Source organism: Amborella trichopoda, chromosome 9 (genome assembly GCF_054954075.1).
Source record: "Amborella trichopoda isolate Santa Cruz 75 chromosome 9, AtrichopodaSantaCruz75HAP2 v2.0, whole genome shotgun sequence".
Lineage (NCBI taxonomy): Eukaryota > Viridiplantae > Streptophyta > Magnoliopsida > Amborellales > Amborellaceae > Amborella > Amborella trichopoda.
This window is the reverse complement of record NC_142344.1, coordinates 3,064,425-3,085,967: the sequence shown is the minus strand read 5'-3', so window position 1 is coordinate 3,085,967 and position 21,543 is coordinate 3,064,425. Positions and strand designations below refer to the sequence as shown.

At 37.9% G+C, this 21,543-nt stretch overlaps 1 protein-coding gene across 9 annotated transcripts; it reads left to right on the top strand.

Moving 5' to 3' along the window:
• Nucleotides 1–365: 365 nt before the first annotated feature.
• On the top strand, nt 366–19,670 carry LOC18437700 (ARM repeat superfamily protein). Of its 9 annotated transcripts, none has more exons than XR_016041032.1 (22): nt 366–762; nt 5,203–5,304; nt 6,731–6,874; nt 7,046–7,126; nt 7,219–7,288; nt 7,461–7,531; nt 7,607–7,770; nt 7,862–7,933; nt 8,092–8,329; nt 10,412–10,474; nt 10,593–10,859; nt 11,625–11,738; nt 11,930–12,059; nt 12,149–12,318; nt 12,463–12,532; nt 14,839–14,942; nt 15,086–15,395; nt 15,564–15,813; nt 16,889–17,392; nt 17,885–18,182; nt 18,360–18,543; nt 19,309–19,670. XR_016041032.1 is itself a non-coding variant. In XM_020669317.2 (22 exons), the coding sequence occupies exons 1-22, from the start codon at nt 655–657 to the stop codon at nt 19,386–19,388; spliced, it is 3,630 nt and encodes a 1,209-aa protein (XP_020524976.1). In that variant the 5' UTR covers nt 366–654; the 3' UTR covers nt 19,389–19,670. The 9 variants fall into 9 exon arrangements, 4 of the variants coding, with proteins under 4 accessions (XP_020524976.1, XP_020524977.1, XP_088703264.1 ...); XR_016041031.1 differs by having other exon boundaries at nt 15,564–15,817; XR_016041030.1 differs by having other exon boundaries at nt 12,431–12,532.
• The last annotated feature ends 1,873 nt before the right edge of the window (nt 19,671–21,543 follow it).

The window sequence follows — 21,543 nt, the reverse complement described above, 5'->3', positions numbered from 1 at the left end:
CTTTAAATAGTGTAAAAAAGTATAGTTTTAAATTAAAAATCTTTATGATAGCCTTAAAATATATTTTTATTTTTAATTATAAAATTAAAAGCTTAAAAATAGTGCAGTTAGAGCAGATTTAAAAAAACTTAAAAAACTTAAAAATTGACAATAAAAAAATACATTATAAGATATATTATTTGAAAAACTTAAAATTCATTTTTTTTCTCATGTTCATGTATCTTGATGTCGAGATGATAAATTTGAAGGTAGTTGAACATCAAAAACACACATTCTACTAAATTTTTTGAGGTGCACTCTAATTGATTGTTTAGAGACTCGGCTCTATACAAGTTTTTTCCTTAAGGGTGTATTGGAAATTTTCCATGTACCAGCGTGCTGTTGGCTGCTTTTTGTGTCTATGAAGAGGCGGTTCTTCAAAAATAGAAAACTCTCTCCCTCTCTCTCTAAAAAAGCCTCTCTCTTTCTCTCTCCTCTCTCTCTCTCTCTTTCGAAAAGCTTCCAAAATTAGAGAGCGCAAAGCAGAAATGTGTGCTCTCTTCTTTTAGTTTTCAATGGGAAACAGAGTTGCAAAAGCTCATAATCTCTTTCCGTCCAATCTGATAAACCCTGAGCTTTTGGTATTTTAGGGTTTTTGAAACGGGCTTGTTGGCAATGGAAGAAGCTAACGATGCCAGTAATGTGGCTCGAGCTGTTTTTGCAGCACTGGATTTGAACTCAAATGACGAAACAAGAAGGGCTGCGGTTTCTTATTTAGAATCTGTGAGTTTTGATTCCATGGATTCTTTATGGGATTTTACTGCAATATCAGTGTTTGAATATGTTTTGAAAATCTTGTTCAATGAGAAGATCGATTCTGCAACTAGTGTTTTTCCTTTGATTGCGGTAATCCAATGTAAGGGGGAAATGCGATAGTTGAATACAAATGCGGTAGTTGAATTTATTCTGATGTTTTTTGATAATTTTGGACGTTGATAATCAAATGATACTCGAAAGGGCCTGTGTTTGTTGTGCGCATTGCAGTGAAACAGTTATTTTCTGTTACTCGATATGCTGAGACATTAGGTTCTTTTTATTATTAATTCATTTTCTTATTCTTCTTCTTCGTCCTTTTGCAGTAGCAGGAGCTATCACAAATGTGTTGAATCTCAGTTGTCTTTTTCATTCATTTATTTGTTTGTGGCATACACTCTCTCTCTAGAATAACATTTACAGGGTCTTTGACCTTGATGCTAGGAGCTGACTTCACAATTTCAAACTATTCCATGTATCTTCTGGGGAGATTTTCTTAGTTATGAAATGTACTGCATGATAGTTTGTATATCACTGCATTATAATGATCACTGGCTTTGACAATTCGCAAACTCTCTGTTGCGATATATGTTGTTCCCTTTTTCAATAATTACTTTCATTAAATTTTCAAAATGTACACTTCTTTACTTTTGCCTCACTGGCTGCCGAAAATGAGAAGTGCATATTTACTCGATACAATGTTGTGTTAAGTCATGTGTTGAATTTGAAGAGTAAAAGGGGATGATGATAGAAAAAGGGTTACTATGTTTGGTGATCGGGAGCGAGGGTTGCGAAGCCCCTTCTTTTGCAAGGTCTTCGGCTAGTGCATATGTTCTCACTTGTTATGCAGGAAGTCGATGTAGATCATATGGCAAATGTCTAGAATCTTGTCAAACGCTTAACAAAATCTCCATGGACAGGAGTTCCTGTTGGTGGCACTTGTGATTATGTTCCCAGAAAATCCCTCGATCACAATGTTGTCATGCCAAACTCGGTCAAAAATTTTCAGGTTCACTGAAAAAGCTTTCTGCTTGTGATGAATCTCTGTGCCCTGCAGGGCCAAAATTGGATAGAAGGACTTGTCCAGGATGATTTACCTGGGTTCCATTTCGAGCTCCCATCAAAATTTACCCAGGTGTCCATATCGAGTGGTTTATGTAGAGCAGTTCAGATGAAATTTTTCCACTTGCTTCGTAGTATGGTTGATGAGAACTCTTGAAATTTTTTGCAAGTCATGGTCCCTGATGGCTAGGGACATGGTATGATCTATAAATGCTGCTAGCTGGTCCTCGACCCCTTGCAATGTTCATTGATTATGCTGCATCCAAATGCTGCAAATACTGGTGATGTGTCAAAGTAACCTCTCAATGTTTGGAAAATGAACTATCATCCATGATATAAATAGGTTGTGGAGGAAATGGGGTGGGACTATGTTATGTTGAACAGGGTAAGGAAGAAAAACTACATGTTAGTTCCATATTTTCAGTGTAGGAGAATATGATCTATAGTGTCCTCTTCTTCCAAGCGCATGCTACATTGGTTTGAAGGGGTATTCCCCTGTTTTTGACATGGTTAGGGTCAAAGCCTTTTTGAAGATGGCCAGTCAGTTGAATGACCATAATTTTAGTGGTTCAAGAATGAGCAATGCTTGGCAGGTTGCATATGGGAAGAGTTATGTGATTCACAGGAATTCATAGAAGGAAGAAACGAAGAACATACCCGTTTGGGCTGGGGCACCAGATTAGTTTGTCCATACCACTGGGGACGAAGAAACGATTGAGCAACTTGAGAAGGTTGAGCATCTTGAAAATCTCTTCATTTCGAAGATTTCAGTAGAAAATGGGGTGTCAGCATTGGCTGCCTACCCAGTTGATCCGACAACTCTCATTATTTGCACTCTGGGATAAGTGGCTGGTTTGAATAAATTGGGAGAGCTGATTCCATAGTACATGAACCTATCGTATACTTCCAAAACCTATCTTTGTCCCTTTCCTCAAAGCAGATATGTTTGCTAAATTCTTGGTGCACTGAGGAAATTCCTGTCTACTCCCTCGAGAAAAATCTCTGTTCGCTTGTCGCAGTCGAACCCCCAGGAAACCAGGCCATTGTGTCATTTTTTTAGATGACTTGTTGCCAAAAGTGATTAGGAAAGTGCTACAACCATTTTCCCAATAGACTGAAGTGTCACTTCTATTAATTTATTAATGCCAAGACATCCAGACTTCTTTTGGCAGCTGAGTTTGTCCAATTTGACCAAGTGAAATTTGTGGTTGTCTTCTAACCTGGTCCCAAAACTCTTGGATCATTTTTTTGATCTTACAAACAGGCCTCAGGGCATATTATTAAAAACAAAAAACTGTCCTCAGGGTGTGTTGCGGATCAAAAATTGATATACTCGTCTATTAGATAGAGTAGTTTCAAACATTTGATTAGGTTAATTCTGCCTCTCAATGAGAGAAAACGACCATTCCAAGAGGCGAAGCGCCATTCAAATTTATCCTCTATCCCACCCATTGTATTTGTGTGGCTTTCCTATACATAATGGCAATCCCAGGTACATGTTGGGCAACTGGGGAACCCGAGACTTTGAGATAATTTCGTCAATTCAGCCATGTGTACCCTAGGAACAACTAGAGTTTGTAAATGCCTAGGAATTTCATTATGTACGAAAGCCCACACCAATCACAATGGGTGGGAGTTTCATTATAAATATTTCATGCTTAGTCCTATGCACAAATTGAAACACCTAGGAACAACTAAGGGTTGTCAATCTGTTGTAGGATGGCACTACAAAAAGGGGTGCATCAGCACATGAGAGGTGAGAAATGACAGAATGTGGAGTAGCAAAACGTTCTGGCATGCCATGTTGATAGAGGCGTTAAATAGATCTGCAAAAGAGGTTTACAATAATGAAAAACAAGAATGAGACAGCAGATAACCCTGTTGGAGTCCCCTAGTAGAGGGGAAGTAGCCTTTTGGAGTGCCATTTATGAGGATTGGAAAATGGGCTTCGGAGTTACGTCCAAGCATCCCTGATTGCCTTTTTGCAGGGAATTCAGTCAGGTGTGCTTCTTGTTTATGGACCTCCCAATTAAAGCGATCATAAGTCTTATGTAGTTCCAATTTGTAGATGATCCTTGGTTCTTCTAAGTAGTGATATCTTGTGTCCGTATGTTCATGAGTTGCTAGTTCTCCATTTAGGATTTGAAGACCTTTTAATGAAGGCAGTCTTTGACAGGATATCATTTGGCTGAGTAGTTGACAATAGCTTGTGCAAGGATTTTGTTGCCACTGTTCAACATTTCAACATGCTTATGGGCCTGAAGTCTTGGAGTAGTTCGTCTACAGTGAAAGTTGAGTTCGAGCCTTTATTAATGATGCGCATTTCATGGATCTTAGCTATGTTCTCCTTAACTTTACTGATCATGTTACTAAAAAAGTTGGAAGGTTGCAATGGGTAAACCATTAGGACCTGTAGCCTTATCTTTTTCAAGTTTTACAGTAACTTCAAGGAGTTGTCTTCATCAGAAGGTATCTCCAGCCATACTGAGCTCTTTGAGGAGATTTTTGTGTATCTGGATATGGGTTATCTGGGGGTTGGCTTTGTTTCCAGCTATGTTGCATGGATTGTTCACCTGAGGGTCTGCTCTTGATGCCATGTCCGACACGGCTAGACATGGATACAGCATGGACACATTTGGATGATCTCTTCCTATGATTATGGCTTTATTAACCAATGATTACATGCTCCGAATGTAGTGAGGATTTTGGTTGATCTGTGTATTATAGGGGGGATGGGGAGCAGGTGTTCTGTACTACATGTGAGGGTTTAGGTTTGGGGTACCCTCTGGGTTTACTATGAGGCAAGGATACGGTGGTAGGATAAAGTTTTGATAGATGGTTAGGAGTAAAAGGAGGGTGTTTTTGGTGAACATTTATGGTTCTGTTTGATGGGTGATGTGATGGCAGGGGATGTGTTATGCGTATGTCGGGTTCAAAAGTTGTTTGGCATATGTACCTTGGATTTTGGGAAGGTGTTTTGGCTTTGTACAGTGCAGTCGGACTTGGTGGGACTGGTATAGTAGCTGGTCTTGCTAGGTAATCCTTTGGGGTTTAGTATAGAGTGGGTAAGGAAGTGGTGGTGTTGTTTGATGGGTATGGAATTGCCTGTCATGTTGATGGTTATTCACGATGGAAGCAGTGCTGAGCTGCCTCCAGCATAGTTTTTGTCTTCAAATAATTGATATGTAAGTCTGAACAAATATATCAGTCTTGATATGTATCCATATTACATCCCCATATGTGTTCACCAATTATCTGTATATGACATTCATCATAGAATGGTCCACAATTCCATTATCCAGCACCACGGTTTCTATCAATGTAATGGCTACTTATGAAATTGCACAGATGAAAGCTGGAGATGTTCGCAATTTAGCAAGCACATCCTTCAATTTGGTGAGAAAGGAGTGGGTTTCTGAGATACGCTTGCATGGATTTAAAATGCTACAGGTACATGTCTATGAGAAATTTTGTTTCATTGCAGTACATTTCTGAATTTTGCTAGCTTGGAATATTTTGGGTGCTGAATTCAATGGCTAAGAAGTTCTGGTAAAAAACTTTAATTCTAGAGGTAATGATGAGGCCTTCTATAACTTAGAATTCCCTTTGAATATTCTATTAATTGCTATGATTAGGATGAGTGAGTTGTTAATCTACTTCAGGATTATGTGCATCAACTTTCATGGAAAAGTAGTTTTCAAAATACTGATTATGCTATTATTGTTTCTTAGCATCTACCAAGCTCTAAAGTTTCCTTCTATTTTTTTTATAATATCATTATTTAGTAAATATAACATTGAAAAGTCCAATTAAGGTCAGTCCAGGGGATCGTTAGATGATATCTCATCTAACATTTGTGAAAAACTGAAAAAAAAAAGAAAAGAAAAGAAAAGGAAATATGACCCATGTCTCGGTAGTTGATGGCTACCTAATTCTAGCAATATGATTAGACGTGAAGAAAATGCAAACATGCATTATGTTAACAGCACCATATCTGCCTAGTTTAGCCCTCACCAAAGCTTTCCTAAGTATAAAAGTAATTACAAGGTGTTGCAATCAAACTGATGACTGATTTCATGTGGTTCCAACAATGCATGAGGCATCATTCATGCATCTAGATATCTTCATTTTTTGAAAGAGACCTAGATTCCTTCTGTCATTGGCTTATCCACGATCTCTTTTGTATTTAACGTTATTACCTTATCCATAATATTCAAAATGTTTAGTCAAATTCAATATCATGCTCCTATGAGAAACTTGTCAGCAACTTTAGAAGCCTCATTGAAATTGAACCCCATTGTTCTATAACTCATAGTCCTATTTTGGTGGCTCACTTGGCTACTCAATACTTCAATAATTCACTCAGTACTATGGGTGGTCAAACTGGTCCCCCAGTGTGTTCTGCCACCCAAAAATGGGTGGCAGAATCTGAAACAATGGGTGGATTATTAGAATTGTGAGTGGCTGAATCAGCCCTCCTTTTCTTTCCAGGACTTGCCTTCATACTCATTTTTATTGTTAACAAATAGCATCTATGCGGTATTAATATAAACCTCTGTTTTTCTTGCTCAATAACCAAAAGAATTTCTTACAAGAAGAAAGAGTATGAGTTATAATTATGAGTGACAAAGAATCAGCAGCTGAGAAATGTCGAAACGGAATCTTAAGGTGCTTATTAATCATGGAAAATAGGATGATACTCAGTGATTAGTATCCGCCTCTTGTTCATAATCAATGATTTCCTAGAACTTCTTGACAATAAACTCGTGCCAAAAGTGTATTATTCCCAGTTCCACTATTTGGGTCAACATTTCACATAGTATCATTAGCATTAAGATTTTAACAATAGATGGAGTGTTTGTCTTTTTAACTGCAGCATTTGGTGCGACTGCGATGGGAGGAGCTCACAACTGATGAAAGGAGGAATTTTGCCAGCCTAACAGTCAATCTAATTTCAGAGATGGCAAGTCCGCAGGAACAATGGGCACTGAAAAGTCAAACGGCAGCTCTCATTGCTGAGGTTTTACAGGAACTCTTGAGCTTCTAAAGTATTCTAAAATTTCACTTTTTTAGTTTGGCTTCTATGAATGTTGCTTTGAGGCCTCTCTGAGGTTCTTCACGATTTTTTTTTGTGATGCTATGACTTGGTTTGTATATTTATTATACTGCTAAGATTTATTCCTTATGACAGGTAGTTAGGAGAGAGGATTTTAGCTTATGGCAAGAATTGCTACCTTCATTGCTTGGTACATGTAATAAAGGTCCCATAGAGGTATACTTTCATCCCAGCTATTCAACTTAATTTTTATTGTTCACTGTAGCCCATACCAGGAGGGATTAAGAGATGATTCATAACGATTCCAGGCAGAACTAATTGCCATGTTGCTGAGATGGCTTCCAGAGGACATCACTGTTCATAATGAAGATTTAGAAGGTTATTTAAAGCTTGATCAGTTCTATCATTTGGGATTGTATTTTCTGTTCTCTTTTCCGTGTGGGGATTGTGAATCACTAAATATTGAAAAATGCCTGATAAGAAAAAAAGAGGAAATTTGCAAGTGATCTAGAGCCTGCAACTTATGGCTTTTCTTTGGTGTATCAATCAGCGGATCGACGTAGACTTTTGCTGCGTGGGCTGTCGCAATCTCTATCAGACATTTTACCTTTGCTATACAGTGTAAGTCATTCTGCTTGATATGGTGATACAGCTGTAGTTTTGAATAATTGAGCAAGTATTTTTTATATGGCACAGTTACTTGAGAAACATTTTGGGGCTGCTGTGAGTGAAGTGCAAAGAGGGCAATTGGATGTGGCAAGGATGCATGCTGCCGCAGTGACAGCTGCTCTTAATGCTGTCAATGCTTATGCAGAATGGGCTCCTGTATGTGATCTTGCGAAATCGGGTCTGATCAATGCGTAAGAATCCACCTCTATCATCTCTCTTATGTTAGCACTTGTCCATTTATGATACCTTCCCTTACACAAAGCTGACTTTTAACTATTGCAGATGTGGTTTCCTGCTCTCTTCTGTTGAGTTTCGTCTTCATGCATGTGAATTCTTCAAGATTGTTTCTCCCAGGTATGATTAAAAGGTTACGACGAGATGTTATATTTGTACTAGATATACATTGGAACAAAAATTGACGATTTCATGTGGTAGAATGTTTTCTTTTTTTAGTTGTAAAAGCTAATGTTCTTTTGCCTGATTCCAGTCCCCTCCCAATTTGTAACATGCAGGAAAAAACCTCCTGATGCATCAGCTTCTGAATTCGAGTTTCCCATGAGGAATATCTATCAGCTACTGATGAGTGCATCTAAAGATTTCTTATGCCGATCGGACTCACAACCTTGTAGTATTGACGAAAATGAATTTGAGTTTGCGGAATGCATCTGTGAAAGTATGTCTTCAATAGGATGCAATAACTTGTACTGCATTGCTGGAGATAGCTCTGTTCTTTCTCTTTACCTTGAACAGGTATGAGAATGCATTGAATAGTATATTTTATATATTGATCCAAGCCATACAATTATTGGCTGTCATCATTGATAATATGTTAATCAAGTATACATATACAAATTTGCAAGACTCGAATATGAAATATCTGAATACACCTTCATTGTCCTTCTGGTGGAGGAAACTTGGTCTTCCTTTACTTTGTTTTCACATTCTACACTATAATACCCTTACTAGGAAATATATCAGTTGTTTCTATCTGGTGTTTAGTCACTGTTGCACTACTTTGGTCTTAGTTTCCAACTTTTCATCAAAATACTTGGTTTAATGATGCATACAAGTTCGCTTCCAAAAAGAAAGATGATGGCATGTAGGTTAGAATGTGCTGTCCCATTCTTCCTTGACAATCAATACAAATTGCTCGTAAAGAAAGAACTTTCTTTGTATAGCATGTGGAGGTAGAGGTGGGAAGGTACTTTCTTTGTATAGCATGTGGAGGTAGAGGTGGGAAGGTCTTCATTGAAGGGGATGGGAAATGAGATAATGTAATTGGGAGCAGTGACGCTGAAGCTAGCGAGATTTAAGTCATATCCTTGAATTTGTGGTGTGTAACGAGATGATTGTTACAGCTGTATCTGGAATTTTAATCATGATTCTTTAGGGGTACAAACGATCGGTGGAATTTAGGGAAGATGAGAATTGGTGGATCTAGGAACTATTGAGGATTGCTGTATTGGATGACTGAGGGATTTCTTTGGAGGAAGGGTTGGGTCCTTCAACAGTTGTCTACTAGATAGCATAGATCATGATACACTGTTGGCATTGTTTCCCATTGCTGGGTTTGCCGAAGGGAATCACCTAAGTACAGAAGTATTTATTTTGAATTTTAATGCAGAAATTGTTGCAGGGATTGTGTGTTTGCTATTGGTTGTTGTGGAAAGGGGGTAGCTGGGTATGAGAAGTAAGGGATCTGTTGGAAATACAGGTAAAATAGATCACGCCATGTTGCATGGACATAAGTATTATGTATGTCGGTGTCAGTCACAGCTGCAGGAGTCGTTATCCTTATGCCATGAAGAAGAGGATTAGGTGACACGACTATATCATGAAAGAGACAACAAATCTAACAATGCTTTGCTAGTATTCCATAGTCATGATCAGTGGCACTGTAATAGGGCATCAAACTGTTCAATACCAGTTGGGATCCTTCTCTCAAAGTGGCAGGGGATTCTGTGAAAGTTGTGTCATATGGGCTTCAAGGCAGATCCCATGTCCATGGTACCTGGAGCAACTGTAAGACCAAATTTTTGCGATTTCCAACATCATACAGGTCTCTTACAAGCAATCAATGCGTGAGGCAGAGGTAGCTGATGCCCTTGCAAGAGAAGGGACTGCTCGCAATAGTTTTATAGTAAATAGATCTTAGTCCTAACTGGCACATTTTTTATTCCATTAATATTCCAACATTAGTCCTTTCCTTTTTGAGCATTGCTGATTTCCACATGTACAGCCATATGCAAATTGTAAATTGCTTTGATAGTAAACAAATGCCAATCTTTATTAAAAAAACAATTAATGGAAAAAAAAAATCAATTATACCTTTGTCCATGGACAATTTTGAAGTTCATATGTGTTTGAGTGAAAAGAAAAAAGAATATCAAGTTTCTTAAATGATGTCATCAATATTTAGTAAACAAAAAGAATCCAGAAGAGTCTGTCTCTATATGCGTTTCCATATGTGTCTGGCAGGGGTGCATAAACCAAATAGAACAGTCGGGTAACATAAGATCGTAGTTAAAATCCTTGATATAATGATGTTGATAGGATTCTTGGCACGGCAGTTCTGCAAGGACACACTTAGTACATAGTTATGAATCTTGTGATCAAACTGTTGTGGAGATTTCAATCTTTTTTTTTGTAAATGCGATGTTATGGAGCATCAAACTACCCTGAGTGTTCATTGTTACGACCACAGTGCTTGATTTGCTGCTATTCTTAAAACATTTTGTGCTCTTGTGGTATTTTTAAAATTTTTTTAATTGGTACATTGTCAGGAAGTGTCCTAAATATAACATGAATTTTTTATCTTGTTTGTTTGTTCAGATGTTGGGATATTTTCGACACTTCAAGCTGGCGCTTCATTGCCATTCATTGCTCTTTTGGTTGGTAGGACAGGCTCCAAAAGTTTGTTGATGTATTTTTTAGTCCTTTGTGGTGATGAACATGTTTCCTGTAAAGATATAGTACTTCTTCTGATGCATTTTTTGTTGTTTTGTTCTGCTAGGGGTTCGTTAGGGAATCAGTGTCTAAGCCTAAGGCTTCTGTTCAAATATCTGGAGATAGTGCAGGCTCTTCTTTTGGACATTCTGACAAGGAAAATAAAGGGCCTTTAATTTCTATTGGTGATGATTGTTGTAGTGCTATTTTGGATGTATCATTCCAGCGGTTGCTTAAGAAAAATGTTCCTGCAACTACTTCAGGAGGGGTATTGGAGTTATGGGATCATGAGTTTGAAAGCAAGGAATCATTCAGCAGATATCGTTCTAGAATTGTATGTCTACATTGAACACGTATATTTCATATTTCTCAGTACTAATAACCAATTTTACAGTAAAGCCTCTGAATGATAGCTGAATTTCACAAACTTAGTAGGTGGAACATGTCCCCTAGACTGAGCTTACCAGAACACTTCCTTTTTGGGAATGGAAACACAAATATTTGTAGTTTAGTCTTTCCAAAGCTCTAGTTCAGTCTTTGAGTGAACTGCAATTTGGTGTATCCATGAGGCATGTCATCTTTTATGGTTTGTATTCGTTTGAATACATACAGCGCATATAGTCGGTCTTATACTAGTATCTTTCTACCCTTTTCCTCACTCTCACTCTCCCTCTCTCGACATACATGCTATGGTATTGTGTGACTTGTCGATACCTCTAATGTATAGTTAATAATCCTTTTCTAGTCTTCTGTACTCTGCAGTATGTCAATTCACATACTGATAAAGGAGTATGGAGTATGATTCAGCGGAATGTTTTCAATCTTCCATAAATTATTCTGAAATTTTAATTGTTTGATATTTTTCATTTCACTTAGTTCACTTCTTTTGCACAACTTTTATTCATTTAACCTCTTACCTCAAGCTGCATTATTCATTTTGTGTATCTTATATTGATATATCAGCTCTAAGTGAATATTGATGGTCATTTTATGATTCAACGTTGTATGGTAGCACTCCATATGCCTCATTTGGTAACTAATCTATGTATCTCTTTACCATTTCTGTATTTTGCTTCTGAGATTTTAATGTTACATGCAGTTGGAGCTTGTTAGGATACTTGCTTCTTACAAGCCGGTAGTTGCAGCTGTAAAGATCTCTGAGAGGATTGGCTTAGTATTCAAGAGTTATTCACTCACATCACTACCTTCTCAGGTGGGCCTAGTCGATGTTCTACTAGTGTAACTGACAATCATGATCTTATAAATTGAGCCTGGACTCTTCGTTGAATTTTAGGGTTTGTGTTGAACTTAAATTCTTAAATAGAAGAAGGGGATGAGTATTGCGTTCATGTTTGGCTTATCTTATCAAGCTTGTCTGCAATGTGGTACTTGTGTAATTTGCAGGACTTGAATGAAATGGAAGGCACCCAACTGGCTCTTGAAACGGTTGTCAGTGGGATTTTTGATGGGTCTACTGAATCTGGTACTGGTTGTTCTCCTGAAGATCAAGTCATGTTGCACAGTATAATGGAAGGTTGTCTAGTGAGTTTTCTTTTTATTGTTAGTGCTTCTACCCCTTTTCATCCTCAATGCTTGGTATCCTGAAGGTCTAATCTCCTGCAGAATTACTTCGTAATTTGATTTCTCTTAAATGGACGGATCCTGCATATGTGGAAATCCTTGGTCGGCATTTAGATGCATTGGGCCCATATTTGAAGTGCTTTCCTGAAGCTGCTGGTGAGGTTGTTAAAAAGATTTTTGAACTTATAATGACACTTCCAGTTGCCTCAAAGGTAACTTTATCTTTCCTAACTTCCATTTGTAATCTAAGACATAGCTATGATACTGTGGGACTGGAAAATGTAGGTATTCATGCTGTTCTGAACAAAAATGTTTTTCTGATAGGATCCTTCTACGGCTGGTTTTCGCCGAGCCAGATTGCAGGTTTGCACATCATTTCTTCGGATTGCCAAAGCCGCTGACAAAAGCCTTCTTTCTCTTATGAAGGTTGTATTATTCTTTTGACAATTTATAGCATAATTTTGATGTCCATGACATCTGCTTTCGTGTGGATATTTTTCCAAATCTTCCTAATTATTTAGCAAACCAATGTTTAAAACTGAACTGGTTTTTGGACTGAGAAAATGGACGATCCTGCTTGTTTGGTGCGTCATCTAGTTCATTGGATGTCTGTTGTTGACATTATGATGATGTCATGAATAGATGAAATGGGATAATGGACTCTTTGTTGAGGACTGTTAGGAGGGTCCTTGATCTGGTGTCCTATCTCTGGGAAGGAATTTGAGAATGATGAAATGGAGGTTTTAGATCTTCTGGTGAGAATTTGTAGCATTGGAAATGGGATGTTATAGGCTGGTAATTTCATGGTCTTCTGCTACATTGCTCTGGGATCATTGTGAGTGAACAACCCTCTTTTATTGGTAGCTTGGATGTATGCTTCACTGCTAGGGCTGTCAACAAGCCGAGCTGGTTGGGCCCAACTTGCCAAAGCTGGAGCAATATCTTTCAGCTCAACAAGACAAGCCAAGTCTGCAGGCTTGTTTAGTAAACAGGCCAAGTTCAAGGTGAGACAAGGCTTCACTGCTAGGGGTGTCAATAAGCTTGTGATGCAGCTTGGCTTGGCTTTTAATGAGCCAAGCTTGAGCAATATTTTTCATCTCGACAAGCCAAGACATGCCTGCAGGCTTGTTTAGTTAATGAACCAAGCTCAGGCTAAGACAGGCTTGGCTTGAGTGGGTTTAATAAACGACGGAAGTGCTCGCTCTATGCATGACAGAGCGTAGTTTACAAGCTATTTACCCTGCACCAGTGCCGCACTCTAGGTGCCCCTTGTTGCGGGCCAACAAGGCAAAGATCGCCTTCTCACATCAGAGATGGCGCCTACGTGAAGCATGGTGGGATATGAGGACACTCATTTCTCAATCACTAAGGGAGGGTTATCCCTGCATCATCATACCGAGACAATGCTCGAGAAGATCAGTCAAGGTCTCTCTAGAGCGAGGCTATATATGTAATGTACAATATGTAGCACCACCTCCACGAGGATACACACCCTAATATAGTAATTATATCATATAAATATTATATCATATGTTTTATACATGGGCTTGTGATTACCTTGTCTATGACTTGGCTAGGCTCATTGACAGGCTTCTTTAAGTAAACAGGTTAACCAAAGCTAAGCTCGAGCTTATCTTCTCTTAATCAAGGCCAGCTCAAACTAAGCTTAAGATGGTCTTCCAACCGCTCAAACCAAGCTTAAACATGCCCAATCTTGGTTTGGCTCGGTTCCTTGAAGGTTTGGGACAGCTGGGGACCATTTTCAGCTCCCAAGACTCCAATCTCCAGACACATGTTTCATCAAAAAAGAAGAAAATAAAAAAATCCGAATCCATGTTTGAGCAGCGTTCCTGAGAAAACAGACCAATGTGGCTGGTTTGACTGGCTTGGACCAGAATTGGTCCTCAAACTCTGAAAATACAGATTATCAACCTGAACCCGGTTAAGTTGGGTTGAACCCTTAGTTATTGGGATCTCCCAACCCGGTGGCGATCGTATGCTCCAGATCTGGACCTTGGGTGGATCTTGCTCCCTTATGGGGGGAACATGATCCCAATCCCTTAGGGTTACGTTGATATAAATCACACTCATGCTAGATTGATCTTTTATGAGGATACAAGTCTTATTATGTTGCAAGATTATGTTTTCTATATTTTTCATAGAGAAAAGGATCTTTTTACCTGATGTGTCACGGACCTACAGAATTTCTCATGTGATCCCAAATAGTAGGGATCCAGCTCTCCAACATGTTGAGATCGAGATCCCTAAAATTCAGGGTTTTGGACAGTGATCCTGACCATAGGGAGCTTGTAGCCTTACGCGATCCCATGCATCCAATTCCGCTACCGAACCTGTCAACTATGGTTAAACCAGCTATCTAACCTGATTGTTCAGACTGGACCCAGAGGCTTAGTCTGGTTAGACATCCAACTGACGTTTTTTTCCTTTTTTTATTTAATTCTTTTGGTTGATCAGTTCAACCAGCTGGAATGAAGTCAAACCATATTTGACTGGACTAGCCCCTTCTCTGTGATGACACCTGGTGCAGTTTCTAGAGTAGAGTTTATCTGGTTTCATATGCATTACTCCTGAGCATCAAAATATTAGATGGATATGTTTGTTGAAAGAACTAGTAAGGACAGAAAAGCAGTATTATTTTTGAAACTGGTTTATTCTTGAGATGCAATTCTATTTGTTAGAGGCCCTTGCTCATGAGAATGCTGTTCTTGTAGAGTATTGCTGATACCATGGCTTATCTCCAAGGTGAGGGATCTCTACATCGTGGAGAGCATAATCTTTTGGGGGAAGCATTTCTTGTCATAGCTTCTGCTGCTGGGTAATTCAGTTGCCTTGTTGAAAGAAAAAAATAGTTAAATGTTTTTTCTTGGCTTCTTGTCCAATAACCAAAAAAAAAAAGAAAAAGAAAAAAACAATTTAAACACATTAGAGGGTTTCATCACACATCATTTTATAATACAGGAGTCAACAGCAGCAAGAAGCTTTGGCCTGGTTGCTCGAACCCTTCAGCAAACAATGGACACAGCTGGATTGGCAAAATTTATATTTGGCTGACCCTATGGGTATTGTGCGTCTATGTTCAGATTCAGATCTCATGTGGTCAATTTATCATTCTGTTGCATTCTTTGAGAGAGCCCTCAAAAGAAGTGGACAAGGAGGGTCAAGAAGAAGCACTCCGATTCAGCAAAATAATTCATCAACAAGCTCTGAATCCAACTCTGTCCATCCAATTGCACCTCATATATCATGGATGTTGCCTCCACTATTAAGGGTAAGTGTATCATTTTCTGATTCATTGCTTCTTCCTGTATTTTCGAATATGCTTGACTTTTTTGGTCAGCTAAGAACACAGTACTCAGTATTGAAGAATGGACTTTTAGCATGTTCTATGGAAACCATGGTTTATGATTTGGTAAGTTTTGGTTTGTTCACTCTGCAGTTGCTTCGCTGTGTGCACCCTCTCTGGTCTCAATCCATTGTTCAATGTTTGCCGGGACAACTAAGGAGTGCAATGAATATATCTCAAGCTGAGCAAGTTAGTCTTGTTGGAGATGTGTTATCTAAATCTGCAAAGGAGGTGCCACCTTTGTCTGATGGGGCTCAGAATCCAAGTGATGCAAATAAGGCGGGACACACTTTGGAACCTAATGAAAGTGACATTAGAACCTGGCTTAAAGGCATCAGAGAAAGTGGGTAAGCATTGAGTTAATAGTTATAATTAAACTTGATAATTTATCTGTGGCCATGGAAATAAGGAAAAGTATACTAGTATGGAAAATTTATTCATATACCATGTGGGATGAACTGTTTAACATTCTACCCATATTCTTTGATATAATTTCAAAATTTCCATCAATGGCCACATGATCATGACTTGGAATAGTTGCAAATGGGTTAAATTTTGAATAGTTCACCTCTTATGGATATTTTGATAAATTTCCCTCTATAATCCAGTGGGCTGTGGAGAAACTATTGTCTCTTGGATGATCACTTCCCCTTGAGACAATGAACCTTAATGGAGAGAAAGTAGAATCCCCCCCAGAGCAAGCAAGACATGACCCAGTGATGCGTCTTTCTCTTTCCATTGCCGTTCATTGCGTCAATGGAGGTGATGGATCTAATGGGATATGGATTGTCCCTTCTCTGCTGGATTATATTCTACTTTCTGGAGATCATTCTAGTTTTATGAGTTCTGTAAAGTTCTCCTTGGAATAGAGGCTTAGACATGTCACTTGGCTGCAATAAAATGCTGTCAGCCTCAGTTGTTAATGAAAGCCCGCATGTTGGTAGCTGATTAATCTAATTCTGTGACATCCTAATTGAGCATTAGGTTTTCTGTGATGGGGTTGTATAATCACCATTCATGCTTCGAGTATGCACATGGAACTAATTTACAAGTATTAAAAGAAAAGAGGAATTGATATGCATTGTGTTTAAATCGCTCGCACCTTAGTAAACTGGGGTACTTCATCTATAGAAGTGTCTCATTTTATTTTCATTATCATCTGTAAATTGACTGGATTCCTGTAATTTCTTGTTTCATTTTTCAGTGTTTTCAAATTATGGTATCAGGTCATAGAAATTGTGTACTATATTTTGTCAGTCTGATTTTCATGACTGTTCACAGGAACTGGCTCTGTTATCTATCCTTGACCTTTCTGTTATGTAAATTTTTGCAGAATTTGATATACTTGTATCGTACTATCTAAGCAAAAGTTCTTACCCCATTATTTAACTGACTTCATCACACGTGCCTAATTATAGGTACAATGTAATTGGCCTATCAGCAAGCATTGGGGATTACTTTTTCAGATGCTTAGAGAGCCAATCTGTTGCCATAGCACTTATGGAGCACATAGAATGTATGGAGTTCAGGCATATACGCCAGCTCATACACTCAACGTTGATTCCTTTAATAAAATCATGCCCTGTGGATTTATGGGCTGAATGGCTAGAAAAACTTCTTCCACCACTATTTAGACATTGTCAGCAGGCTCTTTGCTGTTCATGGTCCAACCTTGTACATGAAGGAAGAGCAAAGGTTCCAGATATCTGTAGAAATCATTCTGAAATGGATTTGAGGCTGGAGGTGTTGGAGGAGAAGCTGCTTCGAGACCTGACTCGTGAAATATGTGTTTTGCTCTCGGTGCTGGCTTCACCACCGCTCAATAAAGGGCTCCCTTCTCTTGACCAACCTGGTAGCACCAACCGCATGGAGTTGTCTTCTCTAGATGAGGCAGATGCAATCGTTTCGAACTCTTTGTTTGGGTATGATATAGAATATTTCTCTCTACATTTCTTGGAAAATTGTACTGTACACCACATCCAAAAGACTATGCTATAGAGTACTCCAAAGGGTGTCTATTATCTCTTCCTGTTGGTGGAAAACGGAGATTAATCATAGCGGGACTCATCAGGACATGCACCTAAGTACGTGAATCTCCTCTGTCTATCATGAACAGTAGTGGAATGGATACTGACTTTGGAGTACCATATCTGTGCTCCACTGGACTATCTACACTTTCTTAAACAGAAGAATGGCGAAGTTGTTTTATATTATACTCATAGTGTGTGTGTTGCTTTGATTCTTTTTGGCCAAGTGTGTACATGTATGTGTGTGTGTTTGTATGTTGGCGTCGGCCTGTGCGTGTGTGCACATGTTCTCAGAACACTTCTGATTCACTGTGACTGGTACATTCCACAAGTCTGGATTATCTAGTTATTCAAACAAATCATCATCTGTCATTGATTGAACTGCAGCTTTGCCTTGAAGCACAAGGATTTGGCTGTTCCTGCCCTACAAATAAGTATTGATACCCTTTCACGGCCAGATGGGGAAGCCGTCTCCAAGGTTCTTGTGTTTTGTGGAGCCACTGTTATTCTAGCTGCTCTTTCAACAAATAATGCGGAACTCAGGGAGTTTGTTGCGAGAGACTTGTTTGCTGCTGTGATTCAAGGCTTAACATTGGAGTCAAATGTCAACAATAGTGGAGAGCTTGTCAGTCTTTGTCGTGAAATATTTGTCCATCTAGCTGACAGAAATCCTGGGCCCAAACAGGTTTGCTTTGATAAAATCTAAAAAAGTTATCCTTTCTATTTACTGACTAATGGGTTGTAGAGTACAATTCTTAATGTTATTTATGTCTTATAGAATTTAACCAGCCTTAAATCTATAATAGCAAATTGGCAACTTGAAGCAGAAACTAATGCCAAGATGTGATATTGATTGTTGCAGGTTTTACTATCTCTACCCTCTATTACATCAAATGATCTGCTTGCCTTTGAAGACGCCCTTGCTAAAACTTCCAGTCCTAAAGAACAAAGGCAACATATGAAAAGTTTGCTTCTATTAGCTGCTGGGAACAATTTGAAAGCCCTCAGTTCTCAGAAAAATATCAATGTTATAACAAATGTTTCTCGTAAGCTTGCTCTGTCATCCCTACCTGTTCTGGTAACATTTAAGTTGGGTTGTCAAGCATTAAAGGTATTGAGTAGTTGTTGCAAACTTATTACTACCTGTTACTCAGGTTCGAAAATTTGTCTTTTGGTCAATTATTTCAAAGTATGTCATAATTTAATGGACTATGGAAACCATTCATTTTCTGGTCATTACTGCCCATGTAATAATATACAGTGATGTGGAGAGGGTGGGGCCCACCAGAACAGGACATGACCGAATAGTCTCTCTGCTATTTCATTTACAGTGATGATCGTGATGGACAATGTTTTTCAGTCCATTGGATTATAATTTATTTTCCATTGGATTGTTGGGCAAAAGGAGCTTGTTTACTGTTTGGACTCAATGGGACTCTAGTATGATACGGTTCAGTGAGAAATATATTAACTGTTCTTATGCATTTTAAAAAGAGCACAATGAAGAAGAATGGCAGTAGGCCATGTTGAACTGAGTTACACACTTCGCATTTTCTTTTTCTCTTTAGCTGGGCCACAATTTTATTCAATTTGTGATATAATATGTACCACTTAGTAGCAAAAGATATATCTATCAGTGTAACATAGTTACACTATGATTTTTGCTTAGACAGTACAGAGTTCGTTTCTTCAAATGATGAAGAGATCAATGTTTTTTTCTACTGTTTTGACCTTGTTTTAATGTTTCTATGTAGAACTTCTCTATGATGTATTTATGTATTCTGACTGTAATTTTATGATTATTTTCTCAGCCAAACTGCGGAACCCAGCCCCGAATGTCAACGCTGGTGTTGTAGATGGTGATGTGATAGGCTTGGCAGCTATAACGTGAGACATGGTTCTGGACCTGCTTATGTACAGCATTGTGTACAGAAAGGAACATGCAATAGGATACACATTCTCAGAGAGAGAGAGAGAGAAGGTTTTCCAGTGGGTGATTCCGTGCCGGGGAACTCCTGGAGCTTATTTATCCTCTGCTTCACTTTTTTTTGTGTTTGGCAGTCCGGCATTTTTGGCTTGTTTATTTTATCATGTTTGATGAGCACTGAGGAACGTACGGATGGGATCACTCAGAACAGTTACTTAGAAATATGGTTTGAGTTTTTGGTCAGCATTTTCATGGTGGGCTGAATAATGCTCTTTTTAGGGATCTTATTATTATTAGATTTTATTATTTTAATGTATTGGCGAGTTTCATGTTTGTAGTACCGAAATAGGATATTGGGCTTAATCTAGGATAAATAAATCAATCTGGGAAATTAAATAAACTTTTGAGGGAAATCGTAATCTAGTGAATTTTGTTTCCATTTTCTATTACAAAAATTGAAAACTATGTTCTAGAGTTGAATGGTTTCAGGGTTGATTTTTTTTATTTAGTACTGTTCATTTTGTATATATTTAAACGTTAAGTTGTTTGGTGAAAAGATGCCGTCATCTTATGGTGAGGGTGCATAGAGTAAAATTTTCGCCTTTACAGTAACCTTTTGGGGAAGGTGCGTTGCGTAATAGAATTTTCGTCATTACTTCAGAGTTGACATTGGTATCTGCAACATATAAAGAGTCGATACTTGAATGTTAACTTCAATGATTTCATGCTCCAGCAGGAGCATACTGTGGGCATTGCTCCCTTTGGCAATGCTCAACCAGGAGATAGTTTAAGCTCTGAAATTTCGGAATGTCTTGTCTCCAACCTTACAACCAACTTAGAGAAAAGCAAAATAAAATCAAATTAAATGCACTCTTTGTGAGCTTGATAAAATGATGTCCTAAAATTGAACATACACTCGAGAGATTTGAATATTAAATAAGGAATTGTATACTATCCATTTATCTTTCTTTTCAATTGCTTTTAGTTATTAGATGTCAAATTGGAAGGTTGGGGTATAACAAAGTCAATAAATTTTGCTTTTGAATATTATGTTTAGTCAATGACATGCTTGAAACAACCAATTTTAAATTTAAAGGATAAGAGTTATGACCTTCTTGTATTAAAAGTAAATGATCTATCAATATATGTTTTTAATAAATAATTCAAAATCTTTTTCTTTTACTTAAATAATGGCCCGGTGAGTCTTCAAATGGATTCCAAAATTTCCTATCGGAAAAAATATGGAATTGTATACAATGAGATCATTATCATAGTTACAAGGAGGTCACAATGCCACAAGCCATTATGTGTCAAATTGGATGGCTTGGTGTGTCATAAAGTTTAAAAAATTTTGTTTTGAAGATTGAGTCTAATCAATGATACATTCACAACCACCTGACTTGAAATTTAATGGATGAGTTATTGTGATCTTGTATTAAAAATAAATCGCCTCTTTTATTTATTTTTTCTGATAAATATTTAGCTTTTTTTTCCTACAAGGCCTTATAAATTTAAATTAATATTAGTTTTGATTCAATTTTTAGCCGATTTTTACTTTAGACCACATTGGCCAACGTAACAGTCAAAGGTCCGATTGGATAGATCGTTCGGTCGGTGTGGTAACTACGATAAATACTCTGCATTCCCACCAGTACTAGTTCATTGAAAACAAAATTTGGAACTCTATTGTATTTGCATATAATATACCACCTACCCACTACCATGTCCTTGTTTCTCCCTAGCTGGTCCTGCACCACATTAACGAGGTCGGTATTTCCTTTTTTGGGAAATGTTTATACGTGACCCAACAACATTTAAGTTATATGGGACCTTTCTTTTTAGCCGTTGGATCACTACAACGGTTCATACCCCAATATCATGCAAAATACTGTTTTTTTTATTTTTATTTTTCTACAAAGTATTTTTTAATAAAATTTTGGACATCCAATCACAAAATTAGAACAAACCTGAAAAAATAAAAAATAAATATTTTATATAAAAATAAATGACCAAAATGCCTCTAAAATTTTCAGAAGTATTATGGTAATTGGTCATCATCAAAAATATTTTATTATTGATTTTATCATGTGTGTCCCTATTAGATCTATGTATATTCCAA